The 24049-nt window shown below is 35.2% G+C and overlaps 1 protein-coding gene across 1 annotated transcript in view; it reads left to right on the plus strand.

Moving 5' to 3' along the window:
• CIP2A (cellular inhibitor of PP2A) overlaps positions 1-24049 on the plus strand; it is a 34587-nt gene that overhangs the window by 3981 nt on the left and 6557 nt on the right. The window contains exons 2-16 of the mRNA XM_072811785.1: positions 2505-2652; positions 4803-4915; positions 5762-5856; positions 6341-6437; positions 7301-7423; positions 7573-7718; positions 10926-11001; positions 12503-12721; positions 13949-14108; positions 15625-15766; positions 16810-16909; positions 18389-18507; positions 21901-22096; positions 22589-22663; positions 22751-22861. Coding sequence (XP_072667886.1) covers positions 2505-2652; positions 4803-4915; positions 5762-5856; positions 6341-6437; positions 7301-7423; positions 7573-7718; positions 10926-11001; positions 12503-12721; positions 13949-14108; positions 15625-15766; positions 16810-16909; positions 18389-18507; positions 21901-22096; positions 22589-22663; positions 22751-22861 — 1920 coding nt within the window. The remainder of the gene's footprint in view (positions 1-2504; positions 2653-4802; positions 4916-5761; positions 5857-6340; positions 6438-7300; positions 7424-7572; positions 7719-10925; positions 11002-12502; positions 12722-13948; positions 14109-15624; positions 15767-16809; positions 16910-18388; positions 18508-21900; positions 22097-22588; positions 22664-22750; positions 22862-24049) is intronic.

Here is a 24049-nt window from a genome sequence, read left to right on the forward strand (position 1 = left end):
CTTTGAATAACATTCAGAAAGCTTTTTGAAAATACCTGGCTGTTGAGGCGCCTGGGTGGCTGTCCGTTAAGTGTCCGACTCCATTTATCAATTTCAATTATCAGTGGAAATCTTAACATAGAAATTATTTTCGTACTAAATTTGATTACCCTGTGCTCAAAAAATGGAGGGAATGGGAAGCTACACCACTATAAAGCAGTGCTGTGAAACAGACTTCCAGGAAAGTGATTTTTTTTACGATTCTCTTTTTAAGTAATCTCGACACCAAACATTAGGCTTGAACTCACAACCCTGAGATCAAGAGTTGAGTGCTCTACTGAGCCAGGGGCCCCTGGGGAAGTGATTTTTAACAAGATACTCTTTAATAACTGAGTAACTAAACATGCTAAACTAGGTTGCAAGGTTTACCTCTTTTATCTTGAATTACACTCTATAGGAATTCTATAGGATAACTACTAGTAAAATTAGACAAGATGGATTAATTTTGGGTAAAGCTTTTTATATACCATTTATGAAAGCAAGCAAAGATCCCTTGACTCAGAGTACCTGTTTTCTGCTGTGGGTAATTGTATTTGCTCTTTAAATTTTATTAATTTTGTTTTAATTTTGTAAAGATTTTATTTATTTATTTGAGAGAGAGAAGGAGAATGCAGATGCAGAAAGAGAGAGAAAAGTAGAGAGCCTGATGTGGGAGCTCAATCCCAGAACCCTGAGATCATGAATTGAGCCGAAGTCACTTAACCAACTGAGCCATCCTGGCGCCCCTATTGTCTTCAGTTTTATTTATCTAAGTAATCTCTACACTCAACTGTGGGGCTCAAACACACGACTCCAAGATTAAGAGTCCCATGCTCTTCCAACTAAGCCCGCGAAACCACCCCTGCACTTTTTAAAAATTTTTTACTTAAACTCAATTGCCAACATATAGTATAACACCCAGTGCTCATCCCATTGGCTCTTTAAATGTTAAAGAAAAGTTTACTTTGGGACTTACATATATGCTTAACCCTTTTTTTTGCTTTGACTTTTGGCCCATGGATCTGACTCTAGCCAGGTTGATCTCCTTGTCATTCTCATAAGATGGACAGTGTTAGTGGGAGGACCTGGGAGAGGACAAATGTGCCTTATCTTTCCTGGAGATGAAGCAACAGTGTCCTAGTGTGAAGGTCATGCTATTCTCCCAAGTTCACAGGGCTTGCCATGGAAGAGGTGTTGGCTAGCAGCTAGCTGTAAAGGACATTGTTACCATCACAGGGCTGCAGGGGTGTCTGCTGTTGCTGGAGTTGTATTGAGGGCGTGCTATAGAAGGTACAAGTGGAAAGGAATATTAGAGATGCTTTCTTAAGCCAGTAATTTCTCCAGTGCAGTGATTATCTGTGGAAATTCAGGTTTCATTATGCACATGTGGTATTTGGTAAACAGAAATTTATATTTATCAATGATTATTTCTCTCCCTTAAGAATTGTTTTCATCCTGGAATGCCTGGGTGGCTCAGTGGGATCCGGCTCAGGGTGTGATCCCGGGATCCAGTATCGAATCCCACTTTGGGCTCCTTGTGAGGAGTCTGCTTCTCCCTCAGCCTGTGTCTCTGCCTCTCTCTCTCTCTCTCTGTGTGTGTGTCTCTCATGAATAAATAAATAAAATCTTTCAGCGCAGGTCATGATCTCAGGGTCCTGGGATTGAACCCCCGTTGGCACTCAGTGGGGAGTCTGCTTTTCTCCCTCTTCCTCTGCCCCTCCCTCTTCTTGGCCTCTGTCTTTATCTCTAAATAATAAATCTTTAAAGAAATGAAAATTAAAATACCTGGCTGTCTAACAACTGTTTTGGCCTTTAATCTCAGCTTTATCTGTTCACATGGGAAAGGGGAGGATGGTTTATAGAGTTAAAAGAGAGGAGTAAAAACGGAATAACCAAAAATAAAATTTGTCTATGCATGACCTGGCTACTTAAAAAAAATTTTTTTAATTTCCATTTTTGTAATCTCTAACTTCTGCTCAGCTTACTGACTTTGAAAGGAGTAAAAGGAATAACACATAGTTAGTCCCATAGCTCCTTTTCACTTTGCTTTGCCTCCCTCAAAATAGGTGGAATGCATGTACAGGAATTTATTTACTCAATAAATATATTGTAGTAAAGTGTTGATTTATACCCTATGCCTTCATAGGGTGTTCAATGTAGTAAGGAGGAAATAATGCTAGGTAATCAAAAGTTTGGCAGCTCATAAAATAAAAGTATAATTTATTATCAGTATAACAGGCAAACCTAACCTAGTTGGTGGAAGAGGGTTAGTGGAAAGCTTCAGGAGGAAACACATTACAACTTGGATCTGAATGATTATATTAGCTAGTGAGAGAGGAGATAGGTTGTCTTCCAGGGAAGGAACAGCATTTGACTTTTCTAAATTGGAAAAAAGCATGGCAGTGGGAACTGAGTTCTTACTTGAAATGGAGAAGAGACACAAATTGCCAATTCTTAACTAATGCATTTTAATTACAATTTTGTAGGTAATTTCTGGGCAGAAGCTCACACGATTGTTTACACCAAATCAGATATTACCAAGTGAATGCTTAAGTTGCCTTGTGGAACTACTTGAAGACCCAAGCATAAGTGCACCACTGCTCTTAAGTATCATCAGCTTGCTATCTCAACTCGGTAATGTATTTAGTTTCTCTTTTTCACTTTTTAGAAGATGTTGCATTTAATACTTTTTGAAGGGCAGATTTAGTTATAGTATCTTTTGGTAAATGATTCACATTCAAAAGATTTCTTCATCAAAAAAAAAAGATTTCTTCATCACAGGACCTTTCAGAACTTTATGCACTGTGGATCCCTTGTAAAGAAAATATTATTGTATATATCTTTTCTTAAAATGATCAGAACAGAGAATCTGAAGCATAGCAAAGGTCTATAGAAAAAGAATGCATCTTGGGAAGTACTGGCCTATTTTTTTTAATTAAAAAAATACATTCACATACTGCCTGTACTAAATACATCACTCAGAAAAGTCATAGCTAGTGATTAAAAAAAAAAATCAGGCAATTTTGATAGACTATACTGAACTCAGAGCTATGGGTAAAAACACATTTTTCTACTTATTTCTATCTTTAGTTTTTAAATTTTTATGTCATGGGTCCTTTTTTCTTGATATATGCTTGAGAGTGGAAGGGAAATAATTCTGTGTGTGATTATAAAATTAATGCATGCTTATAAAAAAAATCCCAGTGATCCATAAATAATACCATAGACCAACATGTCCAGTGGAACTTTCTGTGATGATGGAAATGTCCTACATGTGTATTGTCCACATAGGGCTATTGAGCATTTGTAGTGTGAGTAGTAATTGAAGAACTAATTCTTTTAATATTTATTTAAATTTAAATAGTCACTGTGGCGTAGCATCTACCAACTTAGCACAGATACACAGTAAAATAGAAGGAGTCTTTACTCATCACCACCAACCCTCATTTCCTCTTCAGTAGATAATATTTCTTAATGGTTTGATAGTTGTTTTTCTAGATCTTTTTCTATGCCATAACAAATAATTTTAAAACTTACTTGATTAGGTTTTTTTTTTTAAGTTTTTATTTATTTGAGAAAGAGCATGCAGGTGCACACACAAGGGGAGGCAGGGGCAGCAGGAAAAGGAGAAGCAGACTCCCCACTGAGCGGGGATCCAGGCTTGGACTCCAAACTCCGAAGATTCCAGGCTCCAACTCTGGGCTTTCTTGATTCCAGTACCTTGAGACCATGACCTGAGCTGGAGGCAGCTGCTTAACCAACTGAGCCACCCAAGCGCCCAATTAACAAATAGTTTTGATTGTTCTTTTAAAAAGTGGTTTGCGGGCAGCCCCGGTGACTCAGCGGTTTAGCGCCACCTTCAGCCCAGGGCATGATCCTGGAGACTTGGGATCGAGTCCCGCATGAGGTTCCCTGCATGGAGCCTGCTTCTCCCTCTGTCTGTGTCTCTGCCACTCTCTCTCTCTGTGTCTCTCATGAATAAATAAATAAAATTAAAAACAAAAACAAAAACTCTTAAAAAATAAAAATTAAAATACAATAAAAAATGGTTTGCAGAGCATCAGATTTTTTTTCATTTAGCATATGTTAGCTATCTTTCCATATTGGTGTCTTTTTAATAGCTGCCATGTACCATATTGCAGAATACTATAATTTATTTAACCACTTTCCTAATGGTGGGTACTTATGTATGCTCTTTTTTGAGTTTTTGCTGTCAGAATCAATACATTTTTATGTGGTTTTGCTCAAATGTTAGTGTATTTCTGTTGCATTAATTTTCAGTTTTCAGGTCATTTTTCAATTTGATAGCCATTACTAAATCACTTTCCAAAAATGTTATGCTAATTTTAACATCCACCAACCTTTTGTATGAGAATGGCAGTCATTTTCAACATTTAAATATGTTAGAATTTTTTTTTTATTTTTTAGTTAACAACCTTTTATTCTTTAGAGCAGTTTTAAATTACAAAAGAATTGAGATAATTTTTAACCGCAAAACTTCTACAAATATGTAGGGCAAGTTTTCTTCCTTTAATTTAGTCTACATAGAAAAATCATTTGTTTATTGACAAAAAAGGAAAAGCTCATACTTCTCTCTTCCCATTCCCAGCTTATATTATTTCTGTGATTAAACTTCTGAATTGGAAGGTAATTAAAATTAAATAGCCATATTGTATTTGTATGTATGTTACATAATAAATGTAACATGAAATTTAAGATTATCTTTTATCCATGAAGACCATATATAAAAATGATGTTTGATGCCATTTTATCTTAACTTACAGCTGTAGACAATGAAACCAGAGACTGTCTTCAGAATACCTATAATCTGAATAGCGTGCTGGCAGGAGTGGTTTGTCGAAGCAGCACTTGCCATAGTGATTCAGTGTTTTTGCAGGTATACACACCTACACAGTACTCTTCACTGAATACTTGTTTTTCCTTCTTTATTTGCAGATCAGAATTGACGGTATGTATTGTAAGTGGCTAATTTACAGTATACATGCTCACATAATCCTGCATGAATAGGACAGTTCTTGCCATTAATAAATTTAAGAGCTGGTTCATTACACATGTATTACTATTTAAAAGTTTCTAGAGAAGGGAAGCTTACCACATCTAGCATTATTTTTGAATTAAAGCAAATCTACATTATAACCACTTTGATAGACTTATATAAACACAGATGTCAACATTTGGAGATGTAAGCTATTTTTATTAAAATTGCAAATTGAGTTGGCATCTAGTCGCCGTCTGTTGAGGAAACATTCTACAAAAAATTAAAGCTATAGATTTAGTCTTGTTTAACATAGACTTGAAGCTCGCATACAGATAAGTTGTTGAACCTAAAATGCCATCAGTTACAAGAACAGAAAGCATCAGCAATTAAACTGATGTGGTTTTAAAGATGACAAAATATGAAAAAATGTATCTTAGAATTCATGGAATGTGTATATGTTTTAGTCTGCATATATGTTTAAGATGGTTAAGTAAACCAGGTTGATGACAAGATGCTCTGTTTGAGATAGACTGTATAGAAATGTGTGGAATCAGGAGATGAACTCTAAAATTCTTAGTAATGTCATTACTTTATGTTTAAAAAAACAGAACCATTTTAAGAAATACAGGAGTTTCTGCTCTAAACCCTGCTTCCTAAAGTTGTGAAATGCTCCAAATATGCCTAGGAGTCCATTCTTAGAAACATGCGATATGTTTATATTTATAAGTATTTTCTTATTCTCAGTGCATTCAACTTCTGCAGAGATTAACATACAACGTCAAAATTTTCAATTCTGGTGCCAATATAGATGAATTAATTACCTTCCTGATAGATCATATGTGAGTATGCAACCAAACGTAACCAAGTATGCTGTTGATTTATTCTTAAACTAAAACCATGTAATAGTTCAATTTTTCTGAGGTAATATTTTCCAATTTTTTAAATTGAGACTCTAATTCTTGTTCACTCCTTTTAGATGAGTTCAGGAATCAAATGGTGTAAAGCAGCTTTAATTTTCATAACAATTTATGAAATGAATTGATTTGAACAGAAAAAACTATTGAAATTGAATATTTTATGCTTATGTTTAATGTCAATAATAATGTCAATAATGTCAATGCTCATTCTGACAATTGTTTTCATATTTCTGTGCTATATTTTAATATCATTTAGTTTCGAAATATGAAATGGTCAGTACTATTCAAAACTTGTCTGTCTTCACATGTTAATCATTTTTGCATATAAAAAGTTTAAGTGTAATTTACTATAGAGTTAGAATGAACTTAATGCTTTTATCTTTTATTATCTTCCTTAAAACAACAGTCAGTCTTCTGAAGATGAGTTAACAATGCCTTGTCTAGGATTATTGGCAAATCTTTGTCGTTACAATCTTTCTGTTCAAACATACATAAAGACATTGGTAAGTTTTGCATAAAATCTTTCTTTCTTGTTTGTGGTGGGTTCTGTGCTTAAAGAAAATTGTATATGTTTTTCTTTAAAATAAGAATTTTCACGTCTCATCCAGCTGATTCATCACAGTTAAGGAACAGATTGACACATGATTAATTTGAAGTATTCTAACCTTTGCACATGTTGTATTTAAGATTATAAGTATTGATAAAAATGTTGAGTACTGAAAGTTTCCCTTCTCCGTAGCATCCCATTATTTTTTATATTGAATAACACAAGAAATATTAAATTATTTTGTGCTAATAGAAAGGATACACATCACTGGCAATCCCATTTACCTCATTTCTTAAATTTCCGCAAAATCAATGGCAACTCTACCAGAAAGATCCATGAATAAATGACTAGCAACAACTATTAGCTCTTATAGTGAGTGAAGACACACAAAGGAGGCTAACTGAACCACTGTTAGAAATGTTAAATCAAGAAAGTTCATTGATTCTTTAGGGTACTTTGTGAACAATTCCCCTGCTATTCAGTATTCAGTGTTACCTATTTAAGTTAAACAATATCTCATTTGTTCATGTGCTGGAGGTACTTTGGAGATGGAAGTTATCTTGAGCCATGAAATATTTGGGAAAGGTAAACATTTGCTCACATTCCCATATCTAAACAGCTTTCCCTTAAGATTGTACCTGTTTTTACTACTATAAAAGCAATATGTAAAATATACCATCTTGCTCCTTGAATAATCTCTTAAATTGGTAAATAACGTATAGTAAAACTTTACCTACTCTGTGAGATACACTTTCTAAACCAAAATATAAAACTGATAGTGTTTATTCTAATGTATTTTTAAATTTTCTTCTTTTTCAGAATAATGTGAAATCTTTTTATCGAACTCTTATAAGCTTCCTGGCCCATAGTAGTTTAACTGTGGTTGTGTTTGCACTTTCAATATTATCCAGTTTGACATTAAATGAAGAGGTTGGGGAAAAGGTAAATATGTTTTTTTAAATTATCTTTGAAAATAATTCTGAAGTTTATATTCTCTGATATTTTAAAAGTCATTGAGATTTTGTTAAGCTTAGAATGGTGTCAACTTAAAAATTTTTTGTATAATATACTTCTCCTGATTTGTTTTTAAGCTGTTCCATGCTCGAAACATTCATCAAACTTTTCAGCTAATATTTAATATTCTCATAAATGGTGATGGCACACTAACTAGAAAGTATTCAGTTGATTTATTGATGGATCTCCTTAAGAATCCTAAAATTGCTGATTATCTTACCAGGTACGGCTCTTAAGACTCGTCTTTTCTTTCTTTGCAATGAACCTTGAAGTATGTTTGTGATTATAAAACTGCCTTTTCAGATTTAGTAAACTTGGATTCTACTAAGGAACAAGAGACTAAATTGAAATGTTTTGATAGACTTTGTTCCTTTTTTTCCTTTTTTTTTTTTTTTTTTTTGCTTTGCTGGCCTAAAATGTATGAGTATAATAATAATGTGGAGGGTGTGAGGGAAGTGTTTCAGTCTTTGTCTTAGGTAAATAAGGTTGTATCACTCTCTAAAATGTACGCTTCTTAATTAATTTTTTTAGTGCCAGTTTTAAATCTTGAACATTCCAGTTTTTGGAAAATATTGTTTTTATAGGAACATTCATGTCAGTATGTTTGTCTTATTTGCATAAAATGGATTGCATTTTCTTTGTTATGTGCCTCTGTTGTGTCGTAAGATAAAATGAGAAACATGTTTATGTGCCCATTCTGTCTCATTGGCATTTCATGTGATCATTTATCTTTTGAGAACATTTAGCAACTTTTCCATAGAGCTTGTGACCTTATTTATTTATTTATTTTGAGAGAGAGAGAGAGAGGGAAAGGAGAGAGAGGGTACTAGCAGGCTCCACACACCCAGCATGGAGCCCAAAGGTCTCACAATCAGGAGATCAGGATCTGCCAAATTCAAGAGACAGATGCTTAACTGATAGAACCACCCTGGTACCCCTGGCCTTTTTATATCTTTAAGTTAAATTTTCCCAGTGCCTCAGCTGCTTTGTGATTACAGGTTAGGAAATTGTATAGAAATTGCTTCAATTAATCATTCACAAATGAGAAGACAGTTATGGAGCCCTTACAGTGGTCGAGTATCAGGGAAGGTAGGGCCTTTAGCAGAGGCAGGAATTTGAAGACACAGCCCCAAATCTTTGAGGATCATAGAATCCAGAAATTGTACAAAGACATAGTCCCTAATTTTAAGGAACATATAATGTAGACATTAACAAAACAAAAGCTAACCACTAGGGCAAGGTTGACCAGTACCCATATGGTTAACTGATATTTTACAGAACCAAGAAGCATTCACATTAGCAATGAAGAATAGTCAGAAAAAAGGCAGGCAGGGCAAGGGGCCCCACCCTGAGAGGAAAGGATTTTACACCACCTTGGAAGGAGCCCTCTACCCTTTCCCACATGATAGGTAGATGACAAAAACTGACTGGGTGACAGGTGCAGGGAGGGTTAATCAGATTAAAACCAAGCCCATAAAAAACCATAGACTTAGAAAGTCTGGTGGCAACTCTCTCAGGTCCCCTCCCTCTTCAGGAGCTTTGTACTATCACTCAGTAAACTTGCTTTGCTGCCCACCTGTCTGGTCTACCTCTTCATCCTTCAAAACAGCATGACCAAGAACCACAGGCATTAAAGGAAAAGAAATCCTGCAACATTAGCATTTCATTTTTTCCTTCTTAAGCATAGGTGGATAAGAAAATGTTCTTCCAGAGTGTCCTTCCTTTACTTGTCCTCTCTTTGTCTGTTCCAAGAGTTCTCCCAGTATACTTTCGTGTCATATCCATTCTGGCCACCAAATTGTGCTTATTGAGCAACTTCTAAATACATAGGATATACCTCTGCAGAAGGACCAAAGTATAATCTGATTTAGCATTAGTAAGTGGTTGCTTAATCACTTCTATAAATCTCTCAGTTCCATTATCTGTTTTCTTTTTATCTAGCCTAGAACTCTGGAAAGGAAATTATGTTTGTGTTTTCTTCTTATTTATTTGCTATACCATTTAGTGAAATATTCCTGAATCTGTTCCAAAGTCTAATTTAATGGCTATGTTCCTAATCAAAACCTGAGAAAATCACACTTTATGAATTTGTATCCTACATATTCACTACATCTAACTTTATCTGGGCAGCACTTCTCATATTTATTCCCAGCTTTCTTTCTCATTTCCTACAGTGGCCCTTCAAATATTTACCACTTTCCTCTTGCCACTTTTCCCTCAGAAGATGAACTCATCTTTGTTTCACAGAAAAAACAAAAACTGAATCCCATCTAATTGGAGTTCTTTTGAATTTTTGCTCTTGAACCAAGTTACTTGTGTTTATACCAATTCGTACTTAGTGTCATCCTGTTTTGCTCATAAATGCATCCTTTTATGCATTAAATCTCATGTCCTATTTTTTTTTGACTATCTTTTGTTTCTTCAATGGCTCCCATTCCATTGACTCCCTTCACTTATATTCGACTTTCAACATTTCCTTCAATCATATATCCCTTCTAAAATCTGTGATCTCCCATTGCACTCAAGGTGAATATCCAAATTCTCCATGTAGTGATCCAAAATCTGGTTTCTGGGTACCTCTCAGCTCTGTTTCTTTACATTTTCTTATTTACTTTTGTCTAATCACTTCAGACAATAAATAGAATCTCCAGCTTGTTAGAACCTTTTGTGTACCCATGTGCTATTCCCTCTGAAGTACTTATGCGGAGAGCTGGAATACTTTGACCTTTATATGCCTAACTCCTATTTATTTTTAAGACTCAAGTCTGGGAAACCTCATCTGACGAGGCCTGCCACTCCAAGTCTGGATTCAATATTCATCCTCCTAGCATCCTATACATTTCTCCGTTATAGTGTTGTATTTTACATTATACAATATCCTATGTTTCTGCCTTTATTCTTAGACTGTTAGCTCTCTCACAGAGCATCATTCTCCCAAACACAGGATGCGCCAGTCACATAGACTGAAATGTGTGTGGTACCACTAGTACCTCTTAGACTTATCCAACATAGGGCTCTGCATCTTATCTCTGTATCTTCAGAGCCTGATAAAATGCCTAGCGGTTATAAGCACTTTATAAATAGATAGCTGCCTAATTTATTAGAATATTCCATGTTCTTTGAATTTTTACAAACTGAACATAGCTTTAAAAAAACTGAAGTACAAAAAAAAAAAAACTGAAGTACTGAAAGTTTCAATGATTTATTTATTGCCACATTAATCATTTTTTTCACTGTTCAATGAATAACCGTATACATAGATACGTATATGGTGAAATGTTTTAACTATAAGTTTTGCAAGAACTTCTATATCAGAAGCTCGATATAGGTGAAAGAAAATACACTTAAATTTTATATTTATTTTGTATATAAATCTTTTTGATGCATTAAGTTCATAGTTATTTGATGTATATTTTTATTTTAAACTTAGGTATGAGCACTTTTCTTCATGTCTTAGTCAAGTATTAGGTCTTCTCAATGGAAAGGATCCTGATTCTTCTTCAAAGGTTTGTAAAAACAGGACTGTGTTTTAAATGTTTGAAAATTATAATGTGCAGAAAAATCTTAAGTGTACAGCTCTCTGAATTTTTACAAACTGTACACAGACATAACCATTATCTAGATGAGAAAATACAGCATTGCCAGTACTCTAGAACCCTTCTCAAATCTTCATTCACTGGTGCAATCCCCTTGGAAAATTGTTTCACAGTGCCTAGTGAATATATGTATACCCTGTGACATCGCAACTCTACTCCTAAACTACATAGCCAAGAGAGACATGTCCATAAGCTCATCAAAAGAACATGTAGAAAATGTTAAATAGAAAAATGTAGTTTTATAAATAATACTATTTTCTGATTTTTAAAAATGTCAGATGCGTAGGGGATAAATCCACAAAACACATACAAGGTCTCTACTCTGAAATTACAAAATATTGAGAAAGACCATATCATTCCAAAAAATTATTGGCATCTCTTTGCCTACCCACCACCTTTGTACTAGTGATTGATTTGTTTGTGTTTGTACATTATACTTAAGGAAGACATGTATATGAGAAGGTATTTTATGGATATTATATGGATATAACATGTCTCTGATAAGAGAAAAGAGACACTGATAACATTGCTTGCCTTCAGGGAGCATAGCTAGAGATCAGATTGCTTTGTTTAGCCATTGAACCAAGTAAATACATTACCCATTCAAAAATAAGTACTCTAATTTATATTTAAAAATGAATAAATCAAAGATTATCATGTTACATAGTAAATGCTAATGGACTGAACTCTGTTAAAATCAAATGGTATCAAGTTGATCAAAACACAAATCCCAATTACGTGTCATTTACAAAAATACAGATGAAGGTAGAAAATAAGTGGATAGGCAAAGAGATGCCAATAATTTTTTTTTAATGATAGGTTGGTAGTGTATGAAGTGAGATAGAATTTAATTTAGCTAATAAACAGGTTGTGGGATGTTATGTAATGTTATAAAGGCCCAATTAATGAGGTAAAGAAATGAAGTAGAATAGAGGAGCTAACCAGTATAATGCCAACAGTGTACAATGTGGAAATAGCCATACCTAATGTTTTAAAGCATGGGGATGCCACTTTTCAATATTATCCTGAAGTATGCTTTATAGGAATTCTTGAATCTCAAGCATGATAGCAAGTGTCTGTAGTTCCTAATTTATTTTGATTTTAAAAACAAAATATATCTGTGCTTTAAAAAAAAAATTACTATAGAAGACATATGATATTAGTTGAAGTTGCCCTCCTTTCTTTGGCTTTCACAATCCTTATTAGGAGTAACCACCATTAACAAATTTCTTTGTAACTTTATAGTACCTAATCCCATATTTTGAAAAATAATGAAAGAAAAATTGGAAGCTGTCTTTAATTTTTAGAGTATTTTTTTAAAATATGTGTCCTTTTCAACTTCATCATTTGGTTGCTTTGTACGTGAAAGGCCAATGAAATTGACATTTAACGAAGACTTTATATTGCACAGGTTTTAGAATTACTTCTTGCCTTCTGTTCAGTGACTCAGCTGCGCCACGTGCTCACTCAGATGATATTTGAACAGTCTCCATCTGGCAACACCATTCTGGGAAGCCGTTCTAAATGTTTAGAACCTACTGTGGCTCTACTGCGTTGGTCAAACCAACCTCTGGACAGATCAGAAAACTGTTCTCTTCTAGCCTTAGAGTTGTTCAAGGAAATATTTGAGGTAATATAACGATAGACAAATTGACTTTCCCATTTTTATGATCCTCAGTGAACAGTTTACGTTCATAAACATCCATGATATATTTCTAATTGTTTATACACCTTAGGAAAACTTTTAGCAAACCCCCTACCATTCAGCTACTGAATTTTCTTTGGGGCAAAGTCAGGAACATTAATGTTTTCTTTTTTGGAACTGAATAGCTTATATATACTCCTTTCAGTGTAATAAGTAAAGATATTAGCTGAGATTTGTACAGTTTGTTGCTGACTGTACTTCTTGTAGTAGTCATGCTTCTCCATCTTGGTAGATACTGTTTATGGTCTTTATTAACCTTTTGAGTGGATTAATATAGGAACATTGGATTCAGTTACTCAGATGGAGTGGAAAATACCAGACACTGCTAGACACTTAGGATACAAAATTTCTTTCCCTAGAGGCCATTACATTCTGGTAGATTCTACTGTCTAGGTTATTTAGCATTTTCTACTGTTGTCCCTATTTTTTATACCTACTCTGCCTACTATAGTATTTTCCTACAGTATTTCCCCTCATAACTGGATCCTGTGCACAAACAAAAATGCGTATCAGTGGTTAAATATATTTGTCAAAGATGATGCACAAATTACTCTATGTTTTATGTTGGTCTTGACTGTTGATCATTTAAAAAACTGAGGGACACCTGGGTGGCTCAATCAGTTAAGTGTCTGAATTTAGCTCCAGTCATGATCTTAGGGTCCTGGTATCGAACTCCAAGTCGGTCTCCCTATTCGGCAAGGAGCCTGCCTCTATTTGCCTTTCCCCTAGTTCATGATTGCTCTTTCTCTCTCTCTCTCTAATAAATAAGTAAACTCTTTAAAAAAATTAAAACTCTTTGAGATTCTTGTTGGGAGTTATTCGTGGTTGTAAAGTATTTAGATCAGTGGTGGTTATTATTGCAGTTTCACTTAGCAATTTCAGGGTACTTGTTTTCAAATCACAGACACAATCTATTGGAAAGTCTTGTTTGCAGTTGAATAACCTAAAACTTTATTGTTCCATTTAAGACAAGTCATCATAGCCATCAAAATGAGATAAAAGGGTAGATTTTAAAAAGGAGACACAGGTCAGTTAACTACTAAAGTAACTCTAAGAGACTTGATGAGAACATGACAACTCAGTTATTATCTCTACTTTCTGTATTTCATCTTTATTTTTATTTTTCATCATTGGTGGTGGTTAATTCTCCAGGATGTTGCAGATACTGCTAACTGTTCCTCAACTGACCGTTTTGTGAGCCTTCTGCTGCCTACAATCCTTGACCAACTTCAGTTCACAGAAAAAAATCTAGATGAAGCCTTATTAAAAAAAAAATGTGAAAGGATGGTCAAGGCCACTGAAGTTTTGTTAAATATCCTTTACTGTTAAAACATGGAAACTAACCACTCTTTTTTTTGTTCTAACATTACGTTTACTACATTTTGTCTTTAATTGTACTTTAGTCACTTGTTATGCTTATACCTATTCAGAATTATTGAAGTTTAAACTATAAAACTAATTCTCAGTGAGGAGTCTAAAAAGGTTGTCCAGACTTTTTCCCTCATTTTTCCGTGTAAAACTTTTAAATTAAGGAGTATTTTCAGAATGCTTTTTAAACTTGATTTTTTTTTTTTTTTTTTTTTTGTGGACATTTTTATCACAAATTGAGGTTAAGAGATACATTCTAAAGATAACTGCTGTGTTACTCTAATGCTAATTGCTGTCTGGATGATTCATGGTGCCACTTTTTGTTCAGTATATCAGAATAAACATTGGTAGAGTCAGTATTTTAGCTTATATTATAATTTTTACTGAAAATTAAAGCCTCTAGAAATGTTTTAATAAGAGTGACATCACACTAGATTATACAAACGACAAATATTATAAAGACAAAGTTCATTACAAAAAAAAACTTTTTCAGTTAGTGTCACTGAATAACTTCTGTATTCTGATTCTCTTAGGTCTTTTATTAGCTTTTGTCTTTTAGATTAGCTGATTCTAAATCTTTTTGAAGCCCAAGTTCCATTTTTAAAATACTTCATTAATGCTATTTTATTATCGGTAAAGAGCCATTATATCTCTACCAGATCTTTCATACTTACCTGGTCAGGTTTCCTTATATCTCAGAGCTACAAGACTTTGTTCAACTTCGTTCTGCCCTAGAGCAAATTCCATATCTATTTACTCTCTCCTTGGAACTGCTGCTCCTTAATTTTCCTCTTCCCTACAGCAGTGCTTCCCAACCCTGGCTATGTATTCAAATGACCTGGAGAGCATTTTAAAAATCCTGACACCTGAACCTTGCTTCCAGCAATTCTAATTTAATTGGAGTAAAGTGTGTGAGGTGTGGGGAGATTGTAATTGACTGTTCAAATCACTCAGGTGTTTCTAACATGCAGCCGAATTTGAAAACCACTGCTGTGGAGACCCATGATTATGTTGCTTGATCTTGGAGATATCTATAATATATGCAGGCCTCAAAATTGTACCAATTTTGAGCCAAGTTTGACCACTTTTTCATGATATTCAAATTAACTTGTAATATTACAATATAGGCAAAAATAACTACTCTTAGTTCAGCAAATACTGAACCGTTGTTGTAATCTGTTGACCAAATACTAGCATCCAGCAGAGTAACAGACGATGTTAGTCCCATCTCTTGCCACTTACCAATCACTTAAATGCTCTGAGCTCTAGTTTACTAATGTCGTTGAGTTAATATTAACAGTAATTATGTGGAAGTGAAGTGACAAGATAATTTGTATGAAATCACTCAATACTGTAAAGCAATACAAACATAAGGGATTTAAAAAAAAAAAAAACAAATATAAGGGATTTGGGTTTTTTTTTTTTAGGATTTTTTGTTTGTATCCCTTAACAAAACTTACCTCTTTGTGGAGATGATACTCTAAAACTGCATGTTGCAAAAACTCTGACTACTATCAAATGTACCACTCTGATAGAACAACAGTTTACGTATGGCAAGATTGATTTAGGGTTTGGAACAAAGGTAGCAGATTCTGAATTGTGGTGAGTATAATGAAATCCAAATGGCAAAATGATAATGCCAAATGTAATAAAAATCAGAAAATGTAGCAATTCTCCTCTCCTTTGAAGGATAATCCTTGCGTATGCACTATTAACTCAAGGTGTAGTGGAGAATTAACAAGTTTTTTCATAGTTCTTAAAAAATTCATTCAATTCATAAATTATGTGCTTAAAGGATAATCTTAACATCTATGATTTGTTTTTTATTGTTTAGGTTTGTGTCATGGTGTTTTAACTTATTATCTAAGGTTCTTTGTACTCCTTTTCTAGAGATTCTTTTTGACACGTTGCCTCAGTAATTTTATGTTTGTTTTAAACAAAAACATGAAAAAACAGGTCATATTTTTATTACTAGGAAATCGGTTACTACAGAAAGTTTCCTACTAGCAGACAGTTCTTTTCATTAGCACATCAAGACTTAATGGTTAAAGGTGAATTTTCATGGATAGTGATGAGATTTTATCCTCCCCTCTCATTTGAATTAAGTCTATTAACATCTTTATTGAGGACCTACTAAATGGCTAGATATTGATTTGTTTCAGTTTCTATAAATGATGTAATTGCCAATAATTGTGGTCCTCCAGAACACAGATTACCTTTTCTTTTTTTGTATTCCTTTTGCAGTGAGGCTAAGAACATGGCTTAGTATAATTTATTTGGTAAATATTAAGATTCTGTATTGCTTAAGATTGCCCTTTATTGTTGATAGGCCTGTGACAAAGCTAAGAATTAAATAGGTCATGTTGCTGATGCTGTTAGTAATGTGGTACAGAAACTGGAAGCATGCTGGTATTTGAGATTACAGTCTCAACTTAGACTGTTAAGGCCAATTTGTTCTTTTTGGGGCTTGAGCTATAAGGATAATGGTCTCTACTGTGTTTTTACTTCTGAAAAGAAACAATACTTTATCTCCCTAAGGTTTAAAAACAGGTGTTGGTTTTTCAGAATTTCTTTAGAATTATGGCTAGAAATAAAGCTCTAAGCAATTCTTTAGTTATCTAATTTAAATATGATTTACTTTTAAGCAAACTTGCTGCTGATGTAGTTTTGAAAACCCTTGATTTGATGAATAAACTTAAGCAGTTGGTTCCTGGTATGGAAGTAAGCTTCTATAAAATCCTTCAGGTGGGTTTAAACTCTTCAAATATTGAAGTTTGTTTATACAAAATGCTCCCTAATGTATGAGTTTCTGTTTTAATATTCTTTAGAAACTGTTTCTCTTAGAATTGGGCGTCAGAAGAAAGTTAATTGCCTAAGTAACTCTATAGTATTCCTACTACATGGTAATTTTATGTAGTTTTGCAGGGGTTGAACATAAATGCTCCTGATTATAATGTACAAGATGTTGCTGATAGTAGAGCTTCCTCAGCCTTTTTCCTTTCTTGTCATCCTTTGTTTCTTCGTTTATTTCTATTGGCATTGTAGTGAAGGGGATGTGGTATTTGTTTTGGAGTTTTGGGGTGGGGTTGATGATGTAGTGCTTTAAGGGGATAAGGGACACATTTGGAAGAAAAGGACTTGATTGTGAGTTGTAATAAGATTAGAGAGGGTAGGCAGAGAATAGCTAACTCACAGATTTTGAGTTCTGATGTTTACCTTGAAAGCCACAAAACCTGACTTCTAATAGATACTTAGCAAACATGCGTCAATTGGGTTAATATAATAATTTAATAAAGATGGCTCTGATATCTGTCTAGACAGGGTAGAAGGCAAAACTGAAACCTTATTCAGGGGCCACTTGTGCACTTTGAGAGCGTAATGCTTAGGAGATGGGGTTCAGATGTTGACTCCACCATCAATCAAGTTGGTGCAGACTTGAGCAAGCTATTTCACTTGTCTGAGCTCTAGTGTCCTTAACTACAGAATGAAAGTAATGATCCCCCTCCATGGGAGTGGTTGCAAAGAGTTACTATGAGGGTTATAAAGATAAAGGCCGTCTCTTAACATGATTCTGTGGCCTAAGATTATACTTGACTACTTCCAAGACACTTGACACTGGTAAAATGTAGATAACTATAAAGGATTTATATTTTAATATTTTTTCTCTGTTAACTTAAAAATTGAGTCAAACTGATTATCTGTCAATTAGATGTTTTTCAGAATAAATGATTTAAGGCTTACAGTACTAATGTAAAATATTTACTGACATGAAGGACTTATGCTTTAAGCATAAATTGTTTCAGTTACTGAATTAGAATTGAATTAATTTGAATTTTACTTTTATTTTTGACTTTAATTAGAAATGATAATTATTTTTTCTTACAGCCAGATTTTCTTCTAAGTGTAGCAGAATTAAAACAATAATTCAAAACAGTCAGTTGTGGATGGTATTTTAAATTCATCAAAATATTTAGGACATGATTTTCATAGGCACAACAAAAGCGTTCAAAACTTTGCCCAAATTTTTTTAAAGCTAATGTTCATATTGACTGCATAATTATAACAAAGTAAAGATGAATAAATGCATTCAGATATCAGATAGAAACCTTTCAGAATTTGGGTAGTATCATTTTATGATTTAGCTCTGTTTACTCACCTTGATGTAAAAAACCTGACATTATTTATTCCTTGTGCTTCTTGTTTTCTGGTTTCTGATTTGCTTAGGATCCACGCCTGATTACTCCCTTGGCTTTTGCTTTAACATCAGATAATAGAGAACAAGTACAGTCTGGATTGGGAATATTATTGGAAGCTGCTCCACTGCCAGATTTTCCTGCATTAGTGTGAGTTGTAGTCATTTGCAGTGTATCTCTTGTGCTGGAATATCTTGCTGTGTTTCTTTAGTAGTCCTTGATGTAGAAAGACTAGAAAATTTGTGAATCAAAGACTTCATTATAACGGTAATTTTTCAAGTGCTTAAAAGAAAATTTGATTCCAGTAACTGAAAAGACCAGGTATATGCTCAGAGAAAAGTAGCTTCGGATGGGTTAAGTATATTTTCCAGGCTCTATGCCACTCCATCTCTCACCTCCTCTATTTAATATAGTGGCTTCTGGACTATACTTACATCTTACCAGTTCAGTTCTTACAAAGAATGTGCTTTCCCCGTGTCAGCTATACTAAAGAAATAATAAATAAATAAATCCCGCAAGCAAACAAGCTTAAAAGACATTTAGATGTGAGGAAGAACTTCCTCAGTTTAAGGGTTGTAGGTAACCATAGGATTGCCAGCGGACAAGAGGGGAATCTGTTCTAAAGGATTAAACACTTCATAAACAACATGGCTTTTAGGACTAAAACAACCAACAAACAAAACAGGAAAAAAAAAATGAAGAGCTTTCCCTTCCCAGTTGTTTAAATGATAAGCCTAGGCATTATTTTCATTGACCAAATCTGGGTCATTTGCCAATGAAGGACCTTGGCAGATACCAAAGGTTCATCTGTGAGAACTACATGGACTGAAAACTAGTTTGGAGGCAGTGGGAAGATTCCTAAAGAAAACTTTTGGAAAGTGGAATAGATAATGACCAGGCTGAATTGTCCACTAGACTCATTAATTTCAAACATTAAGAGAATATATTATATTTGAAAAAAAATGAGATTTGGGGGGCTCTCTGTAAACTAAGTGTCCAGTTGAGTTCTATATTAATTTTTCAAAGTTTAAGTTCCGGGCAGCCCGGGTGGCTCAGTGGTTTAACGCTGCCTTCAATCCAGGGTGTGATCCTAGAGACCCGGGATCGAGTCCCACGTCAGGCTCCCTGCTTCTCCCTCTGCCTGTGTCTCTGCCTCTCTCTCTCTGTCTCTATGAATAAATAAATAAAATCTTTATAAAAATAAAATAAAAGTTTAAGTTCCACATATAAATGAATTTGCAAAAGTAATTTGAATAAAATGAAGCATGTTAGTGACTAGGTAAGACATTTCTGTATGCAGGGATCTGAAAACTATAACCGGCAGGAGCCTACGTTTGTAAATAAAGTTTTACTAAAAAAAGGACACACCTTTTCATTTTCATATTGTCTGTATTTTCTGTGTCTACATTCATGCTATGACATCAGGGTTGGATAGTTGTAACAGAGACTATACAGCCCCTTAGGTCTGAGATACTTACTGCTTTGTCCTTTAAGAGAAAGTTTGCTAACCTCTGCTACGTTGCTATTGTTAAAGATTTATTGGGGCTCCCTGGGTGGCCTAGCGGTTTAGCGCCTGCCTTTCGCCCAGGGCGCAGGATCCTGGAGTCCCGGGATGGAGTCAAGTCCCGCATCAGGCTCCCGGCATGGAGCCTCCTTCTCCCTCTGCCTGTGTCTCTGCCTCTCTCTCTCTCTATGTCTATGATGAATAAAATCTTTTAAAAAAAAATTGTTTATTTGAGAGAAAGAGAGCGCACGCACGTGTGCACAAGTGGAGGAGAAGGGCAGGTAGAAACCGGTTCCCTGTTGAGCTGGGAGCCTGGCATTGGACTCAACCCCTGAACCCCGGGATCATGACCTGAGCAAAGGCAGATGCTTAACTGATGGAGCCACCCAGGCACCCCTCTGCTTTTTCTTTTAAGAGACTCTACAAACTCATTTCTCAGAATTAATAATTTAAGTGGTCATAAATTAGGAGATTAAGAACTGTGGAGAATAAGAGGTAGAGACCACATAATCAAAATTCTTTTTATTTTATAGTAGTTATTTTTAAACAAATAGACAAATAAGGAGCTTCTCAAGTTAAAATGTAGAAATGATTTGTGAAGCTGCTTGATTTTATGGTGGTTTGGTTGCTCCAGTTGTGGTAATTGGACATAAAGGAAAGACTCTGTGTTTCAGAATGGAAAGCTTCAGCTTCACTGAAAGTGGGAGTCTCCTCCTCCGTCTCTGCAGATGAGCTCTTCCTACCATTTCTTTACATCACAGCAATCCCTCTCTTACTGGTGTTCTATAATTTTCCTTTAGACATTGTCTCTTTAGACACTCTCTTTAGATACTACTCTCATGTCTGTTTATGCCTTTATATCCTCTTAGTTTAATAAGGTAAATTTATATACTGAATGGATGGGGTAGGTGGGTACATAAGTAAGCTTTTTTATGTATGTTTGTTTTATTTAGACATTTAACAGCATGTGAGGGCCCTTCTAGTCATTTTAGATACTGCAGTAACTTAGACCAGGGCCTCTGTCATATGACTTGCATTCTATTTTGGAGACAAGTTAAAAAAAATTAGGTTTCATAATGTGCATGCTAGTATGGGTGGAGGAGCCTCTCTGAGGAAGTGAATTTGAACTGAGATTGATGATAAGAAGGAACCAACTCTATATGGATCTAGTGGGAAGAATGTTGTAGGCAAAGGAACAGCTCATTCAAAGACCCTGAGGCAGGACCAAGACAGAAAGGGAAGGGGCAGAATGGAAGTAAGGTTGCTGAGAATATAGTGAGAAAGGACAAGAATGGAAGGACATGGGTAAAGGACAGCTGATGTTTCCCATGGTAAGAAGGAAGCATTAACACTACTAAATTTTTACAAATAATCCATACTCACAGACTAGTTCTAGTGCCTCCAAACCAGAGGTGAAATTGTCATTATAAAAGGTTGTAAGTAGAAAAGCATTTCCTTGTCAAATATTTAGGATATTTTCTAAAATTTGACTTCATCATAGATGCCAAGATGATTTAAAAAACATCTGAAGACTTATATTCCCAGAAAGATCCATTCTAGAGATTCTCTAATTCTATACTAACTGACTTTCCTCTATTTTTTTTAAGGTTTTATTTATTTATTCATGACAGACACAGAGAGAGAGAGAGGTAGAGACACAGGCAGAGGGAAGAGCAGGCTCCATGCAGGGAGCCTGACGTGGGACTCAATCCCGGGACTCCAGGATCACACCCCAGGCTGAAGGTGGCGCTAAACCACTGGGCCACCGGGGCTGCCCTATTTTTTTTTTTTTTTTTTTTTAAGATTTTATTTATTGAGAGAGAGCAGGCGTACAAGCAGGCAAGAAGGGCAGACAGAGAATCTCAAGCTGACTCCAAGCTAAGTGCAGAACCTGTGGAGGGGCTCAGTTTCATGACCCCGGAGATCATGTTCTGAGCTGAAATCAAGAGTCAGATGCTCAACCAACTGAGGCATCCAGGCTCCTCTTCCTCGTCCTCCTGTACTTTTTGTAATTATTATTATTTTTTATTCCTATTCAGACTTGGAGAAAGTATAGCAGCCAACAATGCTTACAGACAGCAGGAAACAGAACATATGCCCAGGAGAATGCCTTTGCAATCACTAAATCACAGTCTTCCAACATCTGCAAAATGTTTAACTCCTCCACTTTTAAAAGCTAGAGTTCCTGGATTGAACATTGAGGAATTAATAGAGAAACTTCAGGCTGGAATGGTGGTGAGTAAATAGCCATTTTAAATGGGATTCTGACTGGTACATACCAACTAAATGTCAGCCCTGATTATTAACATTTATTTCAATAACTTTAGATATAAATTTGATCAATGAAGACTTTTAATATGAAAATAACAATATTCTAGAAATTTTGGGAAGAAAAAGATTAGCTATAAAATCCCCACATTTTAAAACAGCGTTTTCCCCCCTAGTCATCCCCAGTTAGCCCACCCTCATCTTCTCTGTCCCTGTTTAAGAAATCTGTCCCACAAGCATACCAAGTCCTACCCAGATACCCTTCTGCAATAGCCAGGTTAGCGAAATGTTTGTGAAACACCTCACAAGACATTCATTTCTTTACTTTGTTACTCATGAAGCTTTAATGATTTAGTTTCACATTAGGCATTTATTTTTTTATTGTGCTGAGTGTTAAAATTTTCTGGTTTTTTTTTTTTTTTTTTTTTTTTTTTTTTTAACTGATGTCCTGAAACTTAGGTAAAGGATCAAATTAATGATGTGAGAATATCTGACATAATGGATGTATATGAGATGAAACTGTCCACATTAGCCGTGAGTACAAACTTATTTTAGCTCTATGTAACAGTTAAGCTTTAATAGATGTTTTCTGTGATAGGTCAATGGTATGTTTTCTTACAGTCCAAAGAAAGCAGACTACAAGATCTTTTGGAAGCAAAAGCTCTAGCCCTTGCACAGGCTGATAGACTGATTGCTCAATATCGCTGTCAAAGAACTCAAGCTGAGACGGAGGTGTGTACAATATAAATAATGACTTATCCAATAAGTAGAAAAATAAATGAAGTAGAACGTGTACAAAATTTTAGTTACATTCCGGTTACCCTGTCTGAAGTAAACTGTTCTCAGCATTTGATACAACTATTCCCTCCATCTTGACACCTTCCCCCCTTTAATTTGGATTACCCCATTACCTTCTGATTTTCTTTCTACCATAATGGATATTCTTTTCCTTTTTTTTTTTTTTTATTTTTATTTATTTATGATAGTCACACAGAGAGAGTGAGAGAGAGAGAGAGAGAGAGGCAAAGACATAGGCAGAGGGAGAAGCAGGCTCCATGCACTGGGAGCCCGATGTGGGATTCGATCCCGGGTCTCCAGGATCCCGCCCTGGGCCAAAGGCAGGCGCTAAACCGCTGTGCCACCCAGGGATCCCCGGATATTCTTTTCCTATATACTTTATGAATTTCTCTTTCTCCACTCAACCCTCAATTGTTGGTTTCTCCCAACATTATGTTCTAAGCCCTTTGTCCTTCTTTGGGTGGCCCAGGGTTTCAGTCATTACCAAATGTTAATGCCACCAGTTTTATGTGCTGAGCCCAGATCCTTTTTACTAAGTACTAAATGCTTCCTGTATAACTCTGTTTAAATATATCACAAATACTTCCCATTCAGCATGACTAATCCTGAACTCATTACCTTTTTTAAAATTTTATTCTTATTTATATATTCCCTCTTGTTCTTCAAAGTTTTCCAGACCAGAAACGTAGAAGTCACATAATTTACCTCCTACAATTAGTCATTCTCCAAATCCAGTTGATTCTACCTTCCGAATATTGCTTTTTTGTGCCTTATCTCTGTTTTTGCCCTATTTGCTATGGACCAAATCCTTTTCATTTTTTATATAAATCATAGCAGAGCCTCTAGTCTCTATACCCTCAGTCTGGAGCCCTCTTCTCAACCACCCTCTATGTGCATCCCAAGTCATCTGTCTTTTGCGTTTGGTTCCACCCTCCCTTTTCTCCCACGATGATCCGTGAGGCTGCAATCTGATTTTATTGCTTCTATGCTAAATACTGTGCAGTGGCTTACCATTTTACTCAGCAGATGATTTTAAATTCCTTAGTTTGGCACACATGATTCTAACTACTTTCATTCTGCATCTCCTTGCATTTCTGTGCATTCTCTGCAATCAACTATATT

Source organism: Canis lupus, chromosome 35 (genome assembly GCF_048164855.1).
Source record: "Canis lupus baileyi chromosome 35, mCanLup2.hap1, whole genome shotgun sequence".
Lineage (NCBI taxonomy): Eukaryota > Metazoa > Chordata > Mammalia > Carnivora > Canidae > Canis > Canis lupus.